At 54.7% G+C, this 18,240-nt stretch overlaps 1 protein-coding gene across 2 annotated transcripts in view; it reads left to right on the forward strand.

The window, feature by feature from the left end:
* Window positions 1-269: 269 nt before the first annotated feature.
* The window catches only part of TEX264 (testis expressed 264, ER-phagy receptor), a 39,367-nt gene continuing 21,396 nt past the window's right edge, over window positions 270-18,240 (forward strand). Inside the window, exons 1-4 of one of the 2 annotated variants that reach the window (XM_038149238.1) lie at window positions 270-346; window positions 1,294-1,361; window positions 2,522-2,813; window positions 8,138-8,359. In XM_038149238.1, the coding sequence (XP_038005166.1) occupies window positions 2,556-2,813; window positions 8,138-8,359 (480 nt within the window). In that variant the 5' untranslated portion in view covers window positions 270-346; window positions 1,294-1,361; window positions 2,522-2,555. Of the gene's footprint in view, window positions 347-412; window positions 899-1,293; window positions 1,362-2,521; window positions 2,814-8,137; window positions 8,360-18,240 lie in introns of those variants that run through there. The other variant, XM_038149239.1, reaches the window with a different exon arrangement.

The raw sequence follows: 18,240 nt of genomic DNA on the forward strand, positions 1-18,240 counted from the left end.
GCAAGCGAGGAGGCGCTGGGGAGGGTCGGGGAGCAGTCGGGAGCCGTGCGGACCCTCGGGGGGACTCGAACCCGCGGCCATCGTGAGACCGGGCCGTGCCGCCGCCCGTCCGCCAGAGGGCGCACTCCCCGCGGGGCTGCCTCGGCCCCGCAGGACCGCGCCAACCCTCGGGATGCCCCGCCCAAGCCACGCCCACGCCGGAAACTCCGCCCACCGCGCTGGTACAGCGGCCTCGCGCCCCGCCCATCCCGCCGGCCCCGCCCCCAGGCCCCGCGCGCAGCCGCCCCCTGGCGGCGGGGCGGGGCGGCGCCGGGATCGCTCCGGGCCGGCCGCGCCGGGAGCCCCGGTGAGAGCGCGGGGGGTGCCCGGGGACCCCGCCCGGCACCGCGGCGGGGGCGGCTCTGCGGGGATCCGCGGGGCCCGGCGGGCAGCGCCGCACCGATCCGGTCCGGTCCCCCCAGGCTGCGGCCTGCTTGGAGCCGGAGGGCGCCGGCCGGGTCCCGCGGCGCTCCGGCGGTGGGCACGCCCGTGGCGGGGGCTGCACCGGTGCCGGTGCGAAGGGCGCTGCCTGCGGGCAGGCGCGGCCCAGGGCTGCGGCTCCCGGCAGGCAGGCCGGACTGCGGGGCCGCTCGGGGCAGACCCCCACCCTCCGCCGGGCACGGGCACCGGGAGGGTCGACATCCCGGGCGGAAAGGGGAGGTGACATCCCCGGCCCGTGAGGAGGGCTGGGGGGAACCGGCAGTGCCTGCCGGTGCCGGCGGGGAACGAGCCACGGGAAGCGGGAAGAACAGCCAAAAATACCCTGCTCTCCTCCGGGGCGGCTGCCATCAGGGCCCTGGGGCTGGGCGTGGGGCTGGCAGATCGGGGGAATCACCGGAGCCGTGATTGGAAGTGCCAGGTCTGTGCTGGTTCCAGGGAGGAGCTGAGGCGCTGCGGGAGCGGGTGTATCCCTCCGGGAGCTCTCTGCTGCCAGGGCCCCCGGGAGCAGCTCCGGCTCAGGTGTCCCCGGGGGCGGCCGGGCTGGGACACCCCAGCAGAGGCAGGACATCGTCCTCTTTCACCGTTCCTTTCCCATTTCCGTGTTTCTCGGTGCCCGTGCATTCAGCCGCAGAGTTTTGGGAAGAAATCTTGGCCTGCGCGGTCCTGCAGGAGCAGGTTCTCCTCGGGACGCCCCTCCTGCGGGCAGCAGGTCCGAGGTGACCGGGCGCCTTTCGGCTGCGCTGCCGCGGCTGTTTTGCCTTTGGTCCCGTGAGTTTGAGAGGAAGCAATGATCCTTATTTTTTCCTGCTGCAGCGCCACAGATCCTGCGCCCCAGTGGATCAGATGTCTTGAAGCATTTCTGGGCTGAGCTGGTTTTTCAGGTGAGTGGGGTCATGGTGTGAGATGGTGCCTGGCTGGCCCAGGAGCGTGGCCCCAGTTGGGGTTCAGCAGGGCTTGGTTTTGCCGTGTATCTGCTTGCCGGGCCAAAGCAGAGCGGAGCCGCCTGCGCTTCCTACCAGGATGTGGCTTTTCTCTTGTAAAGCTCAGTGAACAAGCAGCAGCCGAGGTGAACGACACTTTGTGGACAAAGTGTGTTTATAACACACAGAGGTAAAGGTGGATTGTTTACTTCACCGCTCGCTCCCAAACCTAGCTTCTGTGAAAGTCCCAGGGGAGCATCGCAACCATTCCCTGTATGAGCAGAGCTGTGTCTCAAGGGAGTATAAAACACAAACAACTCTTCTGGAATGGTTTGGGTTGCAACTCCCCAGAGTGGTTGCACTTAGTGGGTGAAAACAAGCAGGAGGCATTCACGAGGCTGCTGTGTCCCACAGTCAGCGCAAGAGAAAAGATGCCAAACAAAACAGGAAGCCTTTGTTGAAGTTATAAAAACTCTTTTAGTTTAAAAAAAGCCATCGAAAAGGAATACCAGTAATTCATTGTACCTGACTGTGTTGGAAATGCTTTTTCTAGCTGGGTTTTCAGCTTCCTCTGAGCCTCTCTGGGTGCTTGAATCTGGATCTGAACTAGTGTGGTCCTCATTTGGATCATGGAAGGAAGGTCTGGGCTTCTGGATGTATTGACAAAGGGGCTGTCCTGTTTAGAGTGGGCCTGATACCCACAAATGATAAATTATTTTATTATGGTTCCCTGATCCTTAGGCCAGTGTTGTGTATTTGTTATCTGTTGCATGATGCAGGCTCCCAGGGTGGTTTTTTGGTCTCTCCTGGATACAAAACTGGATTTGAACAGTTTTGAGGAGATGGACATGATGCCTCTCTGTCCTCCCTTCCAAATCACCTCGTTCCCAAGTGGCACTGAAGCAATATAATTTGTACCTGGTGACCAATTGGAACAGGCTGATGCAATGTAGCACTAATATACAGGAGGCTTCTGCGGGAGTTCCACTCTGTGAAGCTTCACACATAAGAAGAATTGCAAGAGAGTGCATTTTGCTGCAAATAAATCATTTTAGAAAGCAGTTCTTTGCCCAAGTGGTGGCTTGACTGCCCTTCTTTTTCTTCTCTGCTCTGGCTGCCAGTGCCTCAGGAGCCGTGGCGCCCCAGGAGTCCATCATGACCGACTGGGTGCTGCTGGGGCTGATCGCGGCGCTGGTCGTGCTGCTGCTGCTCACCGTCTTCGGCTTCGTCGTCTACTCGGGGCTCTTCACCGAGGTGGTTGTGAGTGCTGGCTCCCCCCCTGTGGGCAGCATGACACTGGCCTACAAGTTCAGGGTGGGTCCCTATGGAGAGTCCGGGCAGCTCTTCACGGATGGCTGCAGCATCTCCTCGAAGCTCTGCTCCATCGGGGTCTACTATGACAACCCTCACACGGTAAGGTGTGCCCGGCGAGGCCAGCACGCTCTCGTGGTCCCCAGCTCAGGGTGCTCCCTAGCTGTGTTTCAGGCATGTGAGCTCATCCTCTAGGGTTCATGAGGTCTCCCAGATCTACAGAGGACCTTGTGTGGGGAAAAGCACCTGAAAGCAGATAGGGTTTTGCATAAACCTGACTGAAAGGCATTGGGTGAGCAAAGCTTGGTATCTTCTGATAGCCTCTGCTCAACAGGGTATCAGCAGGATAACAGAGCTGGTAATGGAACAGAAACCAGTGTTCATGACCCCAAGGTGAGGCATTCCTTGGTGTGTTCCTTGGAAGTGCAGCCAAGGTTCCTTCTGGACTTGCAGCTCTGTGGTTGAAAGCAGATGGTTGCTTCTCAAAAGCTCGGTCTGTTCTCATCCATACTCCTCCTCTCGTTTCTAGTGTTCTCATGTGTTTCTGAGCTTCCCTGTAGTTCTTCCATCCCCTGAGAGTTCTTACTGAAACCTCAGGTGCTGCATGCTGAGGGCTCCTGTCTGATGAAACACTTGCTCCATGATGCTCCTGGGCTGAGAGGTGAGCAGAAAGCACGCTGCCTGATGGCTGCCAGCCAGAGCCCAGTACTCCATGGGAACAGTTAAGGAACAAACAAAAGTGCATCAGAACTTGCTGGGGGGGTGGAACCTGGCTGCTGATGCTGAATGACTCTAGGGTTTCCAAATAATGGCATGTGGGCATTTGTCTGGGGCAGACAGCCTGGCTCCCTGGTAATTCTGCTGTAGCTGGTGTGACTGTGGAGGAATCTGTGGGGAGGAGGGACAAAGAGTGGCCAGCAGCTGTGCGTGTGTGCTTGGGCTCGCGTGTTGGGGGCTGGTGCAGGGCACAGCGCTTGGGCTGATAGCTCTCACCCAGTGCTTCTGCTCTGGGGGTGTCTGGTCCTGTTTAAGAAACCTTGTTTTGTTGCTTGCAAGATGGTTCTCCCAATGATTGGACCTGCTTTGAGGGAAGAATTTGTCCATGAAAACATAGTGCTGAGTGAGCTGTGACAGGAAGATATTGGAGGTGGGAAAGCACTGAGCTTGGCTGTGCACAGAGGAGCCTGGTGTGTTCAGCCACCTTGTGTCCTTGTATCCTGTGATGCCCTGACTCGTCTCTGCCTACCTGGATCACGGGAGGCAGAGAAGACACCCTGGTGCCTCTTCCTGGCCTGGGAAGGACGATGGCAAGGATGACATCTCTCCTTAGGATGAGCTGGGCAGAGACAGGGTTTGACTAGGCATGCTTGGACACTTTTGTCTGTAGGAAGTGTCATGTTTGGAGCTGGAGCCGTGGTGCCCATGTGGTCAGAGTGGCCATTTCATGGCCACTAATTTGTATCCTTGTGTTGAGGGTCTCACCTAGAGCTGAGAATCCTGATGGTGCTGCTTGTTCTGCCGTGGTCTCTGGACACAGAGCAGGCAGTCAGTGCTGTGGGAAGGGCTCAGTGTCCGTTCCCAGTGCTGTCCTGCTCCAGGGATATAATGTGCACATGCCTGCAGTTGCCCTACAGCCTTTCAGCTGACATTGTATCAAGGGCCTTGCTCTTTGTTTGCTAAAGCCTGGGCTAGTAAAAGCCTGTGCTGCTGAGGCTCACGGATACTGATAAGGATATTTGTGGAAACTCCTGCCCTGGCTGGCACAAGGAATGCTTTCTTTCCCTGGTAGCACCAGGTGAGGCTAGGAAGGACTAACTCTGACCTGACCCTGAAAATGTGGGCTGTCAATGCATGCTCAAACTACCTCCCCTTCCAGGTCTTGTCTTTTTTTCTCCTCTTCCTGCACCTGCTGCATCTCTGCTTCACCCTGTGGCTGGAGAAGGCAGTGGGGCTGCAGGCCTTGTCTCTGGTGGCCATCCAGGATTTTGGAAGCCAACTGTTCCTACTTGTGCAAGAGTCTAACCTTCCCTCCAAGGCTTGGCAGGCAGCCCCACAGACCTTGCCCTTCTCTGGAACGGCTGCCTTTGCTCGTGACACTGAGCAGGTGACGCTGGCCTGAGCCTCCTGTCTCTGTAGCCACTGTGGTGGCTGGGCACAGGGGGCTGTGCAGGATATACCTGCAGTGCCCGCAGCTCTGCATAGTGACAGGAGCCTTGTCTGCCATCCACGAGCAGTGTCAGACCTGGTCTGCTGGAGCAGCTGGGGTGCTGGTGGGCCCTTCCACGTGCTGATCTTTGGCTCCTGAAGCGGTCCCCACAGAGATCCACATCTCACCCACAGGCAGGTCAGGCCAGGCAGGGTGCTGGGAGTGAGAATGTGTTTGGGCAAGTAGTTCTCTTGGCTCTGGGCAGGTGAGGAAAGGACCAGCTGTGGCTTGGTCTCTTGGCTGGAGACTGCAGTGCTCATACCTGATGTGCTGGCTCAGGTGCAGACACCCCAGTGTCCCGTGGGGCTCCCTGTGTGCTGAGCCATGATGGCTTGGGAGATGGTGTGCACTGCTGGCTCCTCATTCCTGGAGGTTCCACAGGGTGGGATTGGTCACCCAGGCTGCCTTTCCCCTGGGAGGAAGAGATGATTTCCTCTTCTTCCTCCTCATTCTCAGTGCTCTCCTGACCTCGGTGAAACACCCTCTGGCAGAGCTGGCCCGCCCAGAGCTGGCCACTTGCCACGGATGTTGACTTGTCTCTAAAAATAGACCTTTGTCATCAGGCAGCAGAATGTGCTGGCTAAGTCCTGTGTCCTGCGGTGTCGGGGGTGGAGCACTGGAGGGCTCTGGCCAGACAGCCACCCCCAGCCATGCTCCTGGGGGGTTTGGTGCCCCCAGCACTGGGACAGGAAGGGGCTGGTGGCCAGCAAGTGCCATGTGGCAATTACTATGCTGGTGGGCTCATGGTCAAAGGAAGCTCTGGCTAGGAGAAAGGATGGGAATGCTGAGCTGGAGAGCAGCAGCCATGTGCTGCTCTTGGCTGGGAGTGGGGCTGGGGGGAGCCCCATGGCCTGGAGCATGTGGGCTGCCTCAGGGTCATGCCAGTCCTCAGGGCAGCCACTGCCACCAGCATCCCTGGGGCTCCCTGCTGACTCCTGGCTCTCCCAACATTCACACAGGATGCTCCCCGAGTGCTGCCAAAACCCTGCCAGCAATGTTTTATGTGTTTTAATGGATGAGATTAATATTAATTTAATCTTTTTTTTTCCTTTTTATTTAATATTTAGCAGCCCGGAGGACTTCTCCCTCCTTTTCCCACCTCTGTCAGGAACAAAAATAACTCCTCAGCAAGGACTGGATGTGGCGGGTGGGTTTGTGCTCAGCTCCAGCCAAGCTCCTGCTCACATATAGCTGTGGGCACATGCCAGGGACTTTTTCCTGCCATCCATGTGCTCAGCCACAAGCCCGTGCCCAAGTGTTGGATGGATAAGACCAAAATGCTCTGTGAATGAAGAAATAGGTTTTGTTCCAACTGGCAAAGCTGATGGATAGGTTAAGCAATAATTTCCTGAACTCCTCTGTCAGGATGCTTGAGGGACCAGAGGCTTTGATCAGCACCTGTCTACTGGAATAGACAAATCTGTTAGGGAAAGGCTGGTTTTAAATGGAGCCTTTTTCCTTTTTCCTTCTCCTTTTCCTTTTCCTTCCCGTTCCATTCCAAGAAGGCAAATCTGCCTTGTTGCTACCCTTGGAAAGATGTCTGTGGAGCTACATGCTGTGAAAAGGAAAGGTGAAAGGAGGAGAGAGGAAGCAAACATGCCTGGCCGTGCATTGCTGCCCACTGCAGCAGCTCCGGTCCCTCCGACAATTGCTCCGGGGCTGGGATTGAGCTGTCTTTGCTCAGGACATAAATGGAGATAGAATGTTTGAAGGAATTTAATCTAGATTTCCATATCTCCTTGTTTCATCTGGCTCTTTTCCCAGGGATGCCATTTATGGCTGCCTCTTGCTGTCTTTGGGGTGGATCTGCTTCTCCTTTCCTGCCCGGAGCGGTGATGGATGCTGGGCACAGCCCTGTGTGCAGCTCCCTCTTGCAGCACAGGAGGGCAAGAGCGAGCCGTGAGACGTGTCCCCAGCCTGATGGATGCTGCTCCACAGGCTGCTGTCCTCCTTCCATCTACATCTGCTTCTGTTCCCTCTCTGGAATGCTCCTGCCCTGCGACATCTGAACGCATTGAAGGGAAAGGCAGGGCGGGGAGTGCGGAGAGGGTGATTACACTGCAGGAGGAAGCTTTGGTGGGCTTTAGTACAGCAAAGTTAGGGATGAGATCAGGGAGCACAGATCCCCTTGTGGTGTTGCATGGGGATGGGAACGGTAAAACGCTGGCTTTGGTGCATCCTCTCTCTGCTTCACATCGTCCCTGTGAGAGTTTTGTGACGCCTTTGTGGCCCTGGGTTGTATCAGGGAAAGTGGCTAGGTTGTCCAGCCCCCACCCACATTCCTGCCCAGGGCTGTGGGTAAACTTGAGCTCAAGTGGTGGGATTCTGTTGAAAACTAGAAATGAAAGCTGTGGCCTGGGTCAGCTTTGGTGTGGAGATGACTGGAGTCCTGTGTGCCATCACTGTGCTGGTGGCAGGGCTTTGAGCACTCCCCTTCCTGGGCTGAGAGCCCTGCACCCCCTGTCTTAATGGGAGGCATCCTCAAATCTGTAAAAAGAGAGCATGCTTTAGGTTTTGTGTGGTTTTGGGGTTCAGGATAGAAGTGAATATATTTCTCTTCATGTCGCTACAAACAGCTGAGTGATTGCATGCAGGTTTTACCTGCCTCAGTTTCCCCACCCCAAAACTGCCATACTGAGTGTGCCTACTTTGGAAGGACCTGGGAGCCTCTGGGTTTCTCTCCAGCTTAGTGCCGGTGGCCCATGGTGGTTGGTGGCATGTGCACATTGCTGCCAGGGAACTTCCTCAGGAGTGAGGTGGAGGAAAACTGGGCAAGCTGTGATCACATCTCTAAGCCCCTTCCCCGAGCTGCAGGGATGTCCTGCAAAAGGAGATGGCTGTGACCAGTTGTTGACAGAAAGGTGTCTGATGCAGGATCAGGAGAGACACTTCCTGCAGTGACTGTCATCTGGGACAGGTTTGAGTGAGCTGCTTGGTGGGGTTTAGCTCTTCTCTGCTGCAAGTCCCTCTACCCTCCAAGGAGAGGAGCAGCACCTTCCCCACTGGGCTGTGCGCTTAGGCTGGGAGGAGTGTAGATGATTTAGGCCTGGACCGGCCTGGGTTAGGACTGCGCACCTGCTTTGGTGTGCCCGATCATGCTGGGACATTGCTTTTACTGGTTTATGGTCGTCTCCTGCCTCCAACCTCAGCAAGCTGAGGTTTTGACCAGCTTCAAGCCTCTGTCTTCTTCTGACACTGTCTGTCTGTCCCCTTCAATCAGGTGTCTCCAGAGAAGTGTCGCTTCGCCATAGGCCGCATCCTGAGCGAGGGAGACGCGAAGCCGTCGGAAGAGCAGATCAAACGGTTCCAGAAGTATGGCTTTAAGATCTTCACCTTCCCTGCTCCCAGCCACGTGGTCATGGCGACCTTCCCGTTCACTACACCCTTGTCCATCCATCTGGCAGTCAACCGTGTCCACCCAGCCCTTGACACTTACATCAAGGTAAGCGAGTGTGGCGTGAGGAGCGTTGCATGTGTTCAGTGGGCTGTCAGAGGCTTCTCTTCCTGACAGCTGATGGGGCTGCTCTGACATGCCACGTCTTGATATTTTCCCTTGGGCGCTACCATCAAGATCTCCTCCTTTTGTAATTTGGCAGGTAGTTCCCCAGCAGGGATGTCCTTCCATTCCCTCGATAGGCACACGGATGTCTTTTCTGCTGTTTTGTGTTTATGAGAAACAAGTTCTCATCTAATAACTTGCTGTTTTTCTCCTTAACACAGAGATAAAAGCTGATTTTCCCCTTGAGTCTCTTTCTTGTTGTTAGGATCTGGCAGGTATGTGCCCTTCGGTGTAATGCTTCATGCTATGGAACTTCTGTTTTGAGTGCCAGCCTCACCGGTGGGGCAGCTGTCTGTTTCAGGAACAGGAGGAGAAGTTAGAAACTTTCTGGCCTGTGGGCTTATGAAAACTTTCTTTCAAGCAATACATTGAAATCTGTGGGTCTTGGCCCTGGCTGGGCAGCCGGCTGCTGTGGGCTGTGTTTGCCCTTGCCCCGAATGGCCATCCCTGCTGCTTGTGGTCATTTTGGAGCCAGCTCTGCTGCCTTGCTCTGGCTGCCAGAGCAGCTGTGGCAAGGGTGTTCCCAAGCAGCACATCTGACACAGGTGCCTCCAGATGCAGGCTGTCTAGAGAGCAGGGAAGGTCCTGGCTAGCTGGATGATGGAGGGAAGGGACTGTCCTTCCCACTGGGGGAGGATGCTGTGGAGGGGCCGCTACTCAGCCCTTGGCTTTTCTGACTGTCGAGTTCTGACGTTTTCGTTTGTTCGTGTTGAAACGCACTATTTATAAACTTGCTTTTCCTGGCGAAACTCCCAGCCTTGTGGGGGAACCGTGTGAATCCCTCCAGCCTGCGCTGTGCTGCAGGATGGCTGCCGGGGTGCCAATCCTGGAACTTCAGCTGGGGGCTCTTTGCCGACCCTCTCGTCCACCCCAGCTGCAAGGAGCTGCCCACCGCTACTGGCGGAAGATGCATTAGCGCTGGCAGTAGGTGACACCACCGCTGCTGCTTCCTCCCATTCTGGAAAGCAGATCCAGTCCCCTGCTGTCATCCTCTGGCTCCATCCTCTGTCTCCTGCTGGAGCCGTGCCCGTTTCGTTGCGGGGGCACCAGGCATTGCTGGCAGCCCTGTGGCGGACGCGCGGGCGTGCACGGAGGGGGCTGGCGCGGGCGGGAGCCGCGGGAGTGCTCGGAGACACCGGGCTGACGCTGCCTGAGCCGGGGAAAGGTCCCGGCAGCGCATCTGTCGCATGCGAGATGGAGCTGTTAGAGCTAAAACGGGAACCACGGGCTGTTCTGGGAGCACCTGGGAGTGTTTAATGGGAGCGGTCGATTTCGATTTACAATAACTGAAATCATATGGAAACGGACACCCACAGGCACTCGCAGAGGGAGGGGACACATTTTGATCTTGCCCCAGTCCCAGCAGCACGGGGGTCAGGGTGCCTGTGTCTGTCCAAATGTCCTGCAGCAGAACGGGATCAGGACTCGGGATCACTCCCCTGCCCATGTGGCACTGACCATGGGGACACAGGCAGGAGGAGGGTGGATTTGCCATGCCAGGAGGGGCAGAGGGCAGTGGGTGCTGCTGCTCCCTGCACGCTGCACCGTGGGGATGCCCTGCCTTTCTCCAGGGTGGCACAGGGGACTCGGAGCCGTTTGCAGCCGTGCCAGCAGCATCCCTGCCGCTTCTGTGTCTTTGTCACTTCTCCCTCGGCCTGGCTGTCTGCACCCCTGGGGCTGTGCTGGCACTTCCTGGGATGGAGGGATGGGGAGGGAAGGGGGAAACTTTCATGGAAACAGGTGACCTGTGCCCGCTTGGTGGTGGGAATGAGGGTTGCCATGGAGACAACTTCTCCAAATAGCATCCTTCATCCCACCCCCGGAGCCCAACTCCCTTAAGCAACCCGAGAGAGCAGCGAGACAGATTTGCTTTATTTATTTATTTCCTGTGTGCCAGCTTTGGGAAAGGTGCTGTTAATGAGAGCTGGGGGTCAGGCCTGCCAAGAGCAGGTCCCTCACAGCTCTCCCATCTCAGGAGGTCGGAAGGCAAAAGCTATGAGACATGAAAGGGGTCTCAGTGGCAGGGATGAAATGCTGGCTCCCATGGAGAGAGGGAATTAGCTGAAGTGGAGGGAGGATGACATGGCTACCTAGTCCTAGAAAAAAGGTGTGGGAGAGCTGGGGATGGAGAGGGAGCTGAAGGAGGCAGAAAGAAAGTTGTAAGGTGGGGAGGGAGGGTGGAGAAAGCTTTGGAGATGCTGAAAAATAGAGGAGAGGAATGGGAGGAGAAGGGGACTGGAGGGGGGGCATGTAGGGCAAAGGAGCTGAGGGTTTGGGGTCTAGCTAAGGATAGTGAGAGATGGGGGGGAAGTCTAGGCCAGAGTTGAAAGAAGCCTTACCACAGATGGCACTCCAGCAGCCTTCCCATGGCATCCCCTGAGGTTAACTTGGGGACATCTAGTCCCAAAGGCTGGTGGATGAGACGTGTGGCTCCCTCTGGGCTTGCTGGTGCTGTGCAGAAGTTACCAGGAATGTTTGTGGCTCATGTTTCCCAAGCAGTGAGGGTGCAGTAGTGCTGGCTTTTGGCAGTCTGAACTTTGTGTTTCCCAGTCTGCCGTGGCTTTGGAGGGACAGGAAAAGTTAAAAACAAATTTATAACAGGAATTAAAAAAGAGCAGTAGGATGATAGGGTGGAAGGGAGATGAGCTGGAATGGAGCAGGAGGTCTCAGGTCCAGGCTGTCCTTGCAGCATGCATCTTTGGGCCCCTGGCTCTTGTGAGCTCAGGAGCTGGTGGTTTTGTGAGACTTTTGATGCAGGCCTGGCTTTTGGGAGCTGTGGGGAAATGGCTGCAGCCATCCTTGGCAGGTAAGAGGACATCCTTCCCCTGGGATGGCAGACTGGCAGGGACTTACTGGCTAGAATTGCCTTCTGAGGTGCCCAGGAGGGGCTGCTGGCTCATTACTCTGAGCATGGGTTATTTAAGGCATAGGCTGGCGCTATTTAGTGTCCCTTAAAAGCATTTCTTCCCTAATAACCTCTGATGTTGCTTCTCTCTGCCTCCAGGCAGGTATGCCCTGCTTTCCTGGGATGTGCACTCCTGGCCCACAACACAGCTGCCTGTCAGACCAGGCACTCCCAACTCCTGGGAGCAAAGGAGAAAGCTCTTCTCTGGTGGGGACCCTTTCTGACAGCTCTGGAGCAGGTTATTCCCCTGTAACCTCCTGCCATTTCAAGGAGTGTTTCTTCTGCTTTAGGTATAATGAGCTCTCTGTGGTGGGCTGTGTATCCCTGCATCTCTCTGCATCCATTCTGGCACCTAGTGGGCACTGCCAGGTGGGTAGGCTTGGACCTCCTGGCTGTTGGTCTCCTCTGGCATAGAGAGGTGACTAATTGCATCCTAGGCAGAGCTGGCAGGTGTCTCCCACTACAGCCCTAGAAGTGCTTGCTTCGACGTGGCCTCTTTTTGTGGGTTTTTTTGGGTCAGTTTTGTGGTCTTCAGCCAAGGTAGATGTGGAAGTGGATGCCAGTATCATCCTGACTGCCTTGCACCTTCTAGAGGACCAGCTGACTGACCTCAAACTCTAACCCTGCCTAACTTGGAAAACTGGGGTTTTATCTCTTTAGATGCTCTTGTGAAGGTATCCTCCAACTTCAGCTAAACTCCCAGCTTTTTTCCTTCCCCTGGACTCTGTAATCACAAGTTTCCCACTTCCATGGGCTTGTGAATCACTCCTTTACAACGCGGATCTCAGGCAAGAATGGCTGGCATGGACTCTGTGATGCCAGGAAATATTTGGGAACTATCAGGTTGGCTCCTGCCTGACAGAGGCTGTCGTGTTCCTCCACACCTCAGCTCCCCATAAAAGGAGCTCCACAAGGTGCTGGAAAGACGTGGCTTGTTCCTGTTTACAGCCAGGGAAATGTGTTATTCCTTGGACCATCAGCTTGGAGCAAGCTTTGCTCCCCTTGTCAGCTTTGGCAGTTTAGGATGTGGTCACCTCTTGCCTCTCTCTTTCCTAACATGCATACAAAAAGCTTTTAAAGTTCCCACGTTTCCCAATGCTTTCCGTATTTTCTGACCTTAATTTCCAGTTTCTTTTTTGGACCTATTTTCAGCTTAGAAAGTTCTGTGACTTGTCAGTAGCTCAAACAGATGCTTTATTTCAGCAATGGTCCTATTGCTGTAGCACATGGATCTCTGGTGGAGATCTTGTCCCCTGCCACAGACCCCCCCGTCCTGGGTTTGATCTGAGCCAGCTAATAGCGACCTCAAACACGTGCCTGTGCCTTCTGATGGAGTTGTAGTTCCTCAGTTAAAGATGGGAAACGATGCCAAGTCCTGCATCTCCTCTGAGCTTGATTGAATGGCACGAGTGCTGGTTTGTTTATCAGTCAAGCCTGCCCTCCCCACTAAAACGAATCCTGTTTGCCAACAGGATCTGACAGCTGTAAACGAGTCTTGGTTGGCATTAATTATGCCCATCTCCTTTGCTTCCTGGTGATCTGGCCCAGTTGCAGCCATCCGTGTATTTTGTCTTGGCTGTCTTTGCCTGGGCAGTCTGTGCTTGTTCGAGTCAGTTATTTACCCATTGAATGTTGGCAGGTACAGGCTGCTGTGTCTCCTGGGACTTTTTAGCATCTCCAGCTGGCCAGAGATTACCCTTTGACATGTGGACAGCTTGTCAGCAGGGACTTCAGCATGTTGAAATGTGTGTTATCTGGGCCTGCGAGCCATGTGTTTTATCTTGTCATGGGAGAACAAACATTTCACCCGCATCCTCTGCCCATGTCGTCTGACTTTGTCCTAATTTCAGTGCAGAAATACTTAGTGAACACTCCTCCCTTCTCACTGGCGCTGCTGAGGTTTCCCCTGGCTGACCTATCCAGGATCTGTGCCATCCTTCAGACATTTCTCCCCTACCTAGTGCCCCAAACAGCTCATAACATGGATGCCTCTGTCTGGGGGGAGCTGGGAGCCTAAGTGGTCCTTTATGGCAGCTGAGCCTCAGCACTCTTGTGAGGCTGCACCTCATCTTTTCCCTCTTGCTCACCTGACCACACTGCTGAGCCTGCTGCCTTTGCTCAGATCTGTTGAAAATCCTTTTCTCCCAGCTGTTTTAAATGAAGGTCTGTGGAGCTGTGTTGCCATCCCAGGTGGTCTGTGCTTTAAAGGCCATCCTTTTGCTTGGCTGTGTTGGGAGGCTGGGATTGGGGGTTGGGAGCTGATAAAACATTTACAAAAAGGGCCCAATTATTGGGATGTTTTTCCACTTAAATTCTTTTTCCTGGATGATTTAGTTTATTTATTTCAGGCTCTGTGCATGAAGCATTTTTAAATGCCAGTTTGTCGTGTGTGAGCAGCTCAGGCTTCAATCCTCACGTGCGTGAGAGCTGATCACAGTGGCAGCCTCAGCCAATCAACTTCTGCCTGAATTTTCCTCCAGAGGTCTAGGAATTACTAACAGATGCTCAGTCCTGTGTTCCTCAGCCACAGCTCTGCTTGTCCTCATGAACTCCTTGGCTCTCCTGCAAGCCCTGGGGACCAGAGGCTGAAGACTACTGCCCAAGGTGGAGCCCTTGCTGAGGCAGGGCCACTCAAAGCCATATATTCATCTCTCTAGAGAGAAGGAGGAGCAGGATACCTTTATCCAGAACTTATCACCTCTAACCTGGGACTTTGCTGCCAACAGTGTCTCATCATGTGGGTCTGGCAAGACTCATCCAGTTGATGTCCTTCCTCTGTGCATCAATGGGTTACCCTGCAGAATATGCCAGTGGCTTTCTAGGAAATGGAGCCCTAGATCCCTCTCCTGCCTTTTTCCCATGCCCCAGTGTGACTGTGGGAATTGATTTGCTTAAAGAGGGTGCTGGGGTTAGGGGTGGTGGCTCAGCTGCCTGGCTGGGTGGTATGACCTTCAGTTTAAGCCCATGTGCTCATGGGTGTAGGTCTTTGGGGTTCCCAGGAAGACAGGAGGTTACCTGACACTGCTGGGAAGTGATCCTCACACATCAAATAATAATGGGGGGAAAATGCTAGAGAGTCATAGAGGATTTGATGTGTCCATCTTCTATTGATGTCAGGGACGAGACCAGAGCTGACAGTGTGACAGGCTGCTTGGCCCTGGGCTGTCAGATGTTTGGAGTAAGGATACAGGCTCCAGGGAAAGTGTTCTGGGAGCCCTTGCATGGTCCCAAGCTGGGCTGTAGGTCATGTCACATGTGGCTCGTGCACGATTCATGGACCGTTCTTGATTGTCCACCAGCCTGGTTGATGTTGAGGACAAGGACCAGAGTGGCTTGGCCGGCAGTGCTGGAGAACACCCGTGGCTGGTGTGTGCTCTCTGCCAGGAGCCAGTGAAGCTCTGGCTCTCAGGCTGGGCAGGAGGAGCAGGCGAGGGGTGGGCACTGTGATGCCCCAGCTCGAGCCCGTCCGAAAGGTGACACGCACCGGCAGGGAGCAGAGAGGGACCCTGGGGCGTCTGTGCCTGTGCGGGCACGTTCTTCTCTCTTTGACCTGCACTGACAGCTGGTTTTCAGTGGGCTCTCTGCAGCAAGGCTGCCTGCTCACTGCTGGTTGGCACCCCCCAGCTGGATGTCACATCACATCAGTTTGCGCGTTCGCAGCGACTTTTAGCTATTAAATATTTTTAGCGACAAAACCATCCAAAGATGTTTCAGTCCTGCGAGCGTGAGTGACCTCGCCCTCAGCGTGGAGCGGGCAGGGGAGGGCAGGATGCCCACGAGGTCAGGCTGGGGGCTGAGCCAGGTGGAAGGGAGTTTGGTGGGCAGTGTCTGTAGTGCCGTGGGGCCTTTGGCGCGGGGTGGGTTGTGCGGTGGAGCGGGTCTGTTTAACCTGTGTCCGCAGGGAACGCGCTCCTCCTGCGCGGCTAATGGAACATATGGGCATCCGGGGCTCTGCGTCACGGCTCCTGCCACTCGCAGCAGGCAGCCCCACTGTCCCTTTCCCCAGAGGAATGTGGCAGCCTCAGGCCACTACTCATCTGCTGTCACCTTCTCCCTGGTCCTTGCAGGCAGGCTGTGAATTAACACTGACCATGCTTCATGTTCAGTGCTGCCTGTGCCAGGCACGTCGGTGTGCACCAGTCAGTGTGTGCTGGTTTCCCAGCCTGTGCTGGTGCCATTCCTGCTGCCGGTGCCTGCACACACCTTTCCTCCTGCAAGCAAACTGTGCAGCTTCTGTTTCAGCTCTTCTGTTTGGCTCTTGCACAGGAGCAGGTGCAAACTGCAGCTCTGACAGCATTACCACTTCAAGCAGGAAAGGTTTGCTGACCAGCTTTGATTTTTGGTAGTTGAAAAGACTCCTTCCCTGCCTCTGCAGCTTGTGGCATGTGTGAAATCACCCAGGTTTTCCTCAACTTTTTGTTGACTCTGTGCAAGAGTCTGTTCTAGCAGCAGGCAGGGGAGTCCTGATTCTAGGGAAGCAGTTGGTGTGGGATGCCGGCTCCTGCCACCGTGGCCTCCCAGTTCTAATTGATCACAAAATGGGAACAGACCAGGTTGTAAGGGGCATGCAAAGCGAGTCTAGTACAGCCTTTTATGGGAAAAGGAGTGTGGTTAGGTAGCATACAATTGCATCTTGAAAGCCTCTGGCTATGGGGCCTCCACCGCATTCCTGTGGAGGTTTCTTCTTCAGCTGGCAGATCAGCCCTAGATCTCTGCCACAGTGGGTGCTTTTCTGTGACATCCGTAATTTTGACCCTATTGTTATCCCAGCTCCATTTTCAGGAACGTTTCCAAAGGCAGCTCCTGGAAGAAGAGTGAACTTCAAGTGCCTGCCCTCCCATGCATGCCAAACTGTGTGGGCATCCCTGATGGCCTGACAGCCAAAAGCCTGGACCAGCGTAGGCTGTCAGTCAGTGCTCCTGTTTGGAGGCATTTTGGTCCCAGGAGGGAGTAGGAAGCCACCTCACCTTCCCGAGCTGCTGCTTTGGAAAGTTAGGAGAGCAGCCTTGCAATGACTTGCTCAACCTTGCAAAATTCTCACAGAGATGAATCTTCTCAGACAAAAGATTTGCTTCCCCCTCTTCTTTGCAGCGAGGATTAATGATCACGGGAGAAGCCGGGGATATTTCATACAGCTGTCCAAGGAAGAGAAAGAACTGAACTGGTTTGCCTTGGGCAAGGAGGGAGAGTAAAATACTACAGTGCTTTTCTGTCAGATCTCTTTATCGACTTGATCTGTACGTATGCTCTCCCCAGATGTATTTATAGAGAATCCCAGGGGACGCAGTCGGTTCAAAAGGTTTTCTTTGTCAGGGATTGAGGACGTGTCCAGCTCTTTCCAGCAGTGACAATGTCCTGAACCTTGGGGTCTTCCCTTCTTGACAGCTAGTCAATTAATTCAAGGATGAGATTGATCTGCCTCTCTGCAATTATTTTAGCTGAGTCCTAATGAGTTTTGTCTGGACAGGTTCTTCCCCATAGCCCTCTGAGCCAGACCTTGCCAGCTGTGCCAGGCTTAAGAAATAGCAAAATGAACCCGATCAAATGCAAAACAGCTTCATAGAAATATTGCTCTTTTCCAACAAATGCTGTTGGCCTAGTTTCCCTGGCTGTGAAGCTCCCACTTTGAAACCTGTGGAGCAGGCAGATAATACACTTAAAAGCAGTGGCATTTTTACCTCCAGAAAAGGGACCATTGTGCTATGACTAACTTGCACTTTTTCAATTCTAGTTAGGTATAAAACGGAGGAAAAGCCCCGCTTTGGGGAGAGCAGGAGAGTGAAAACATTTCTCTTCTGCAGCGAGTCAAAATATGGATGGATGAGTCGCGAGGTTGGGTGGTGATCGGATCACAGGGATGAAAGAACAAAATCAGTTCTTCCTCCTCCTCCTGCCTAGAGCGTGTGTGCCATAGGCAAGGCACAGCTTTGGGGCTGCACCAGTGGCTGGGGCACCTGTGAGGTGGCTGAGCCCAGCTGTTTGCTCTGAAGCAAAGGGTCACACTGGAAGTCCCTCGGGGTCTCTCTGTTTGACAGGGAGATACATACACACACACAGCTCTGTCAGCTCTGCCTGCCTGCAGCAGCTGCTGCCCTGTCGATGCTGTTTGAATTGATGCTGCTGTGTGCTGGTGGCCCTGGGCAGAGGCAGCAGGCTGCAGGTGTCCGGAGTGGCCACTCCTCATGACAGTGACAGGTGTGGAGTTCTGTGGAGCTGCTCACACCTTGGGGAGGCCTTTGTGGGCTCAGGATGTGCTTTTCCTCTCTCTATGCTGTTGCCTGGTGGCCGTCACTGCCGGGACCCACAGGGACTCACAGCCTTTGGGGAGAGGATGCAGGGTGTGGAGAGGTGCAATGGTTCAGTGCAGACCTACACACAGCCAGTATATCCCATCCTGCTTTGAGGAGCAAACACCCGCTGCCTGTTAATTGTCAGGACAACTTGGATTGTCTCGACAGGCTGCCAAATCCTGGCCCTCTGAACTCTTCTGGATTTGCCAGGACTGGGTTCATCTTCATGGTATCCAGCTGCCTCAGCTGTAGAGGGCTCCAGAGCAGCTTGCAGACTGGTCTGTGAGCTCCTTGAAAGAGGAAGGTTGAGCTATGCTTAATTATTGGCTTGCAGGCTTTTGGAGAGTTCCTGTGAACCTTCAGCTCTAGGACTCCTTTTGTGTCTTCTTTTCCACCATGTGGCAGTTTATTTCAGCCTGTGCTTCAGCCACACCAGGGAAAATCAGAGCCTCTAATAGAAATGTTGGCAGTTCCTAACTCCACCACTCATGCCTGGGGCTGGAAGGGATTACTCCAGATCAGAACTGCCCTGAGGCAGCTGACAGAGGTCTGCAGGATGGCAGGATGTC

Source organism: Motacilla alba, chromosome 12 (assembly GCF_015832195.1).
Source record: "Motacilla alba alba isolate MOTALB_02 chromosome 12, Motacilla_alba_V1.0_pri, whole genome shotgun sequence".
Lineage (NCBI taxonomy): Eukaryota > Metazoa > Chordata > Aves > Passeriformes > Motacillidae > Motacilla > Motacilla alba.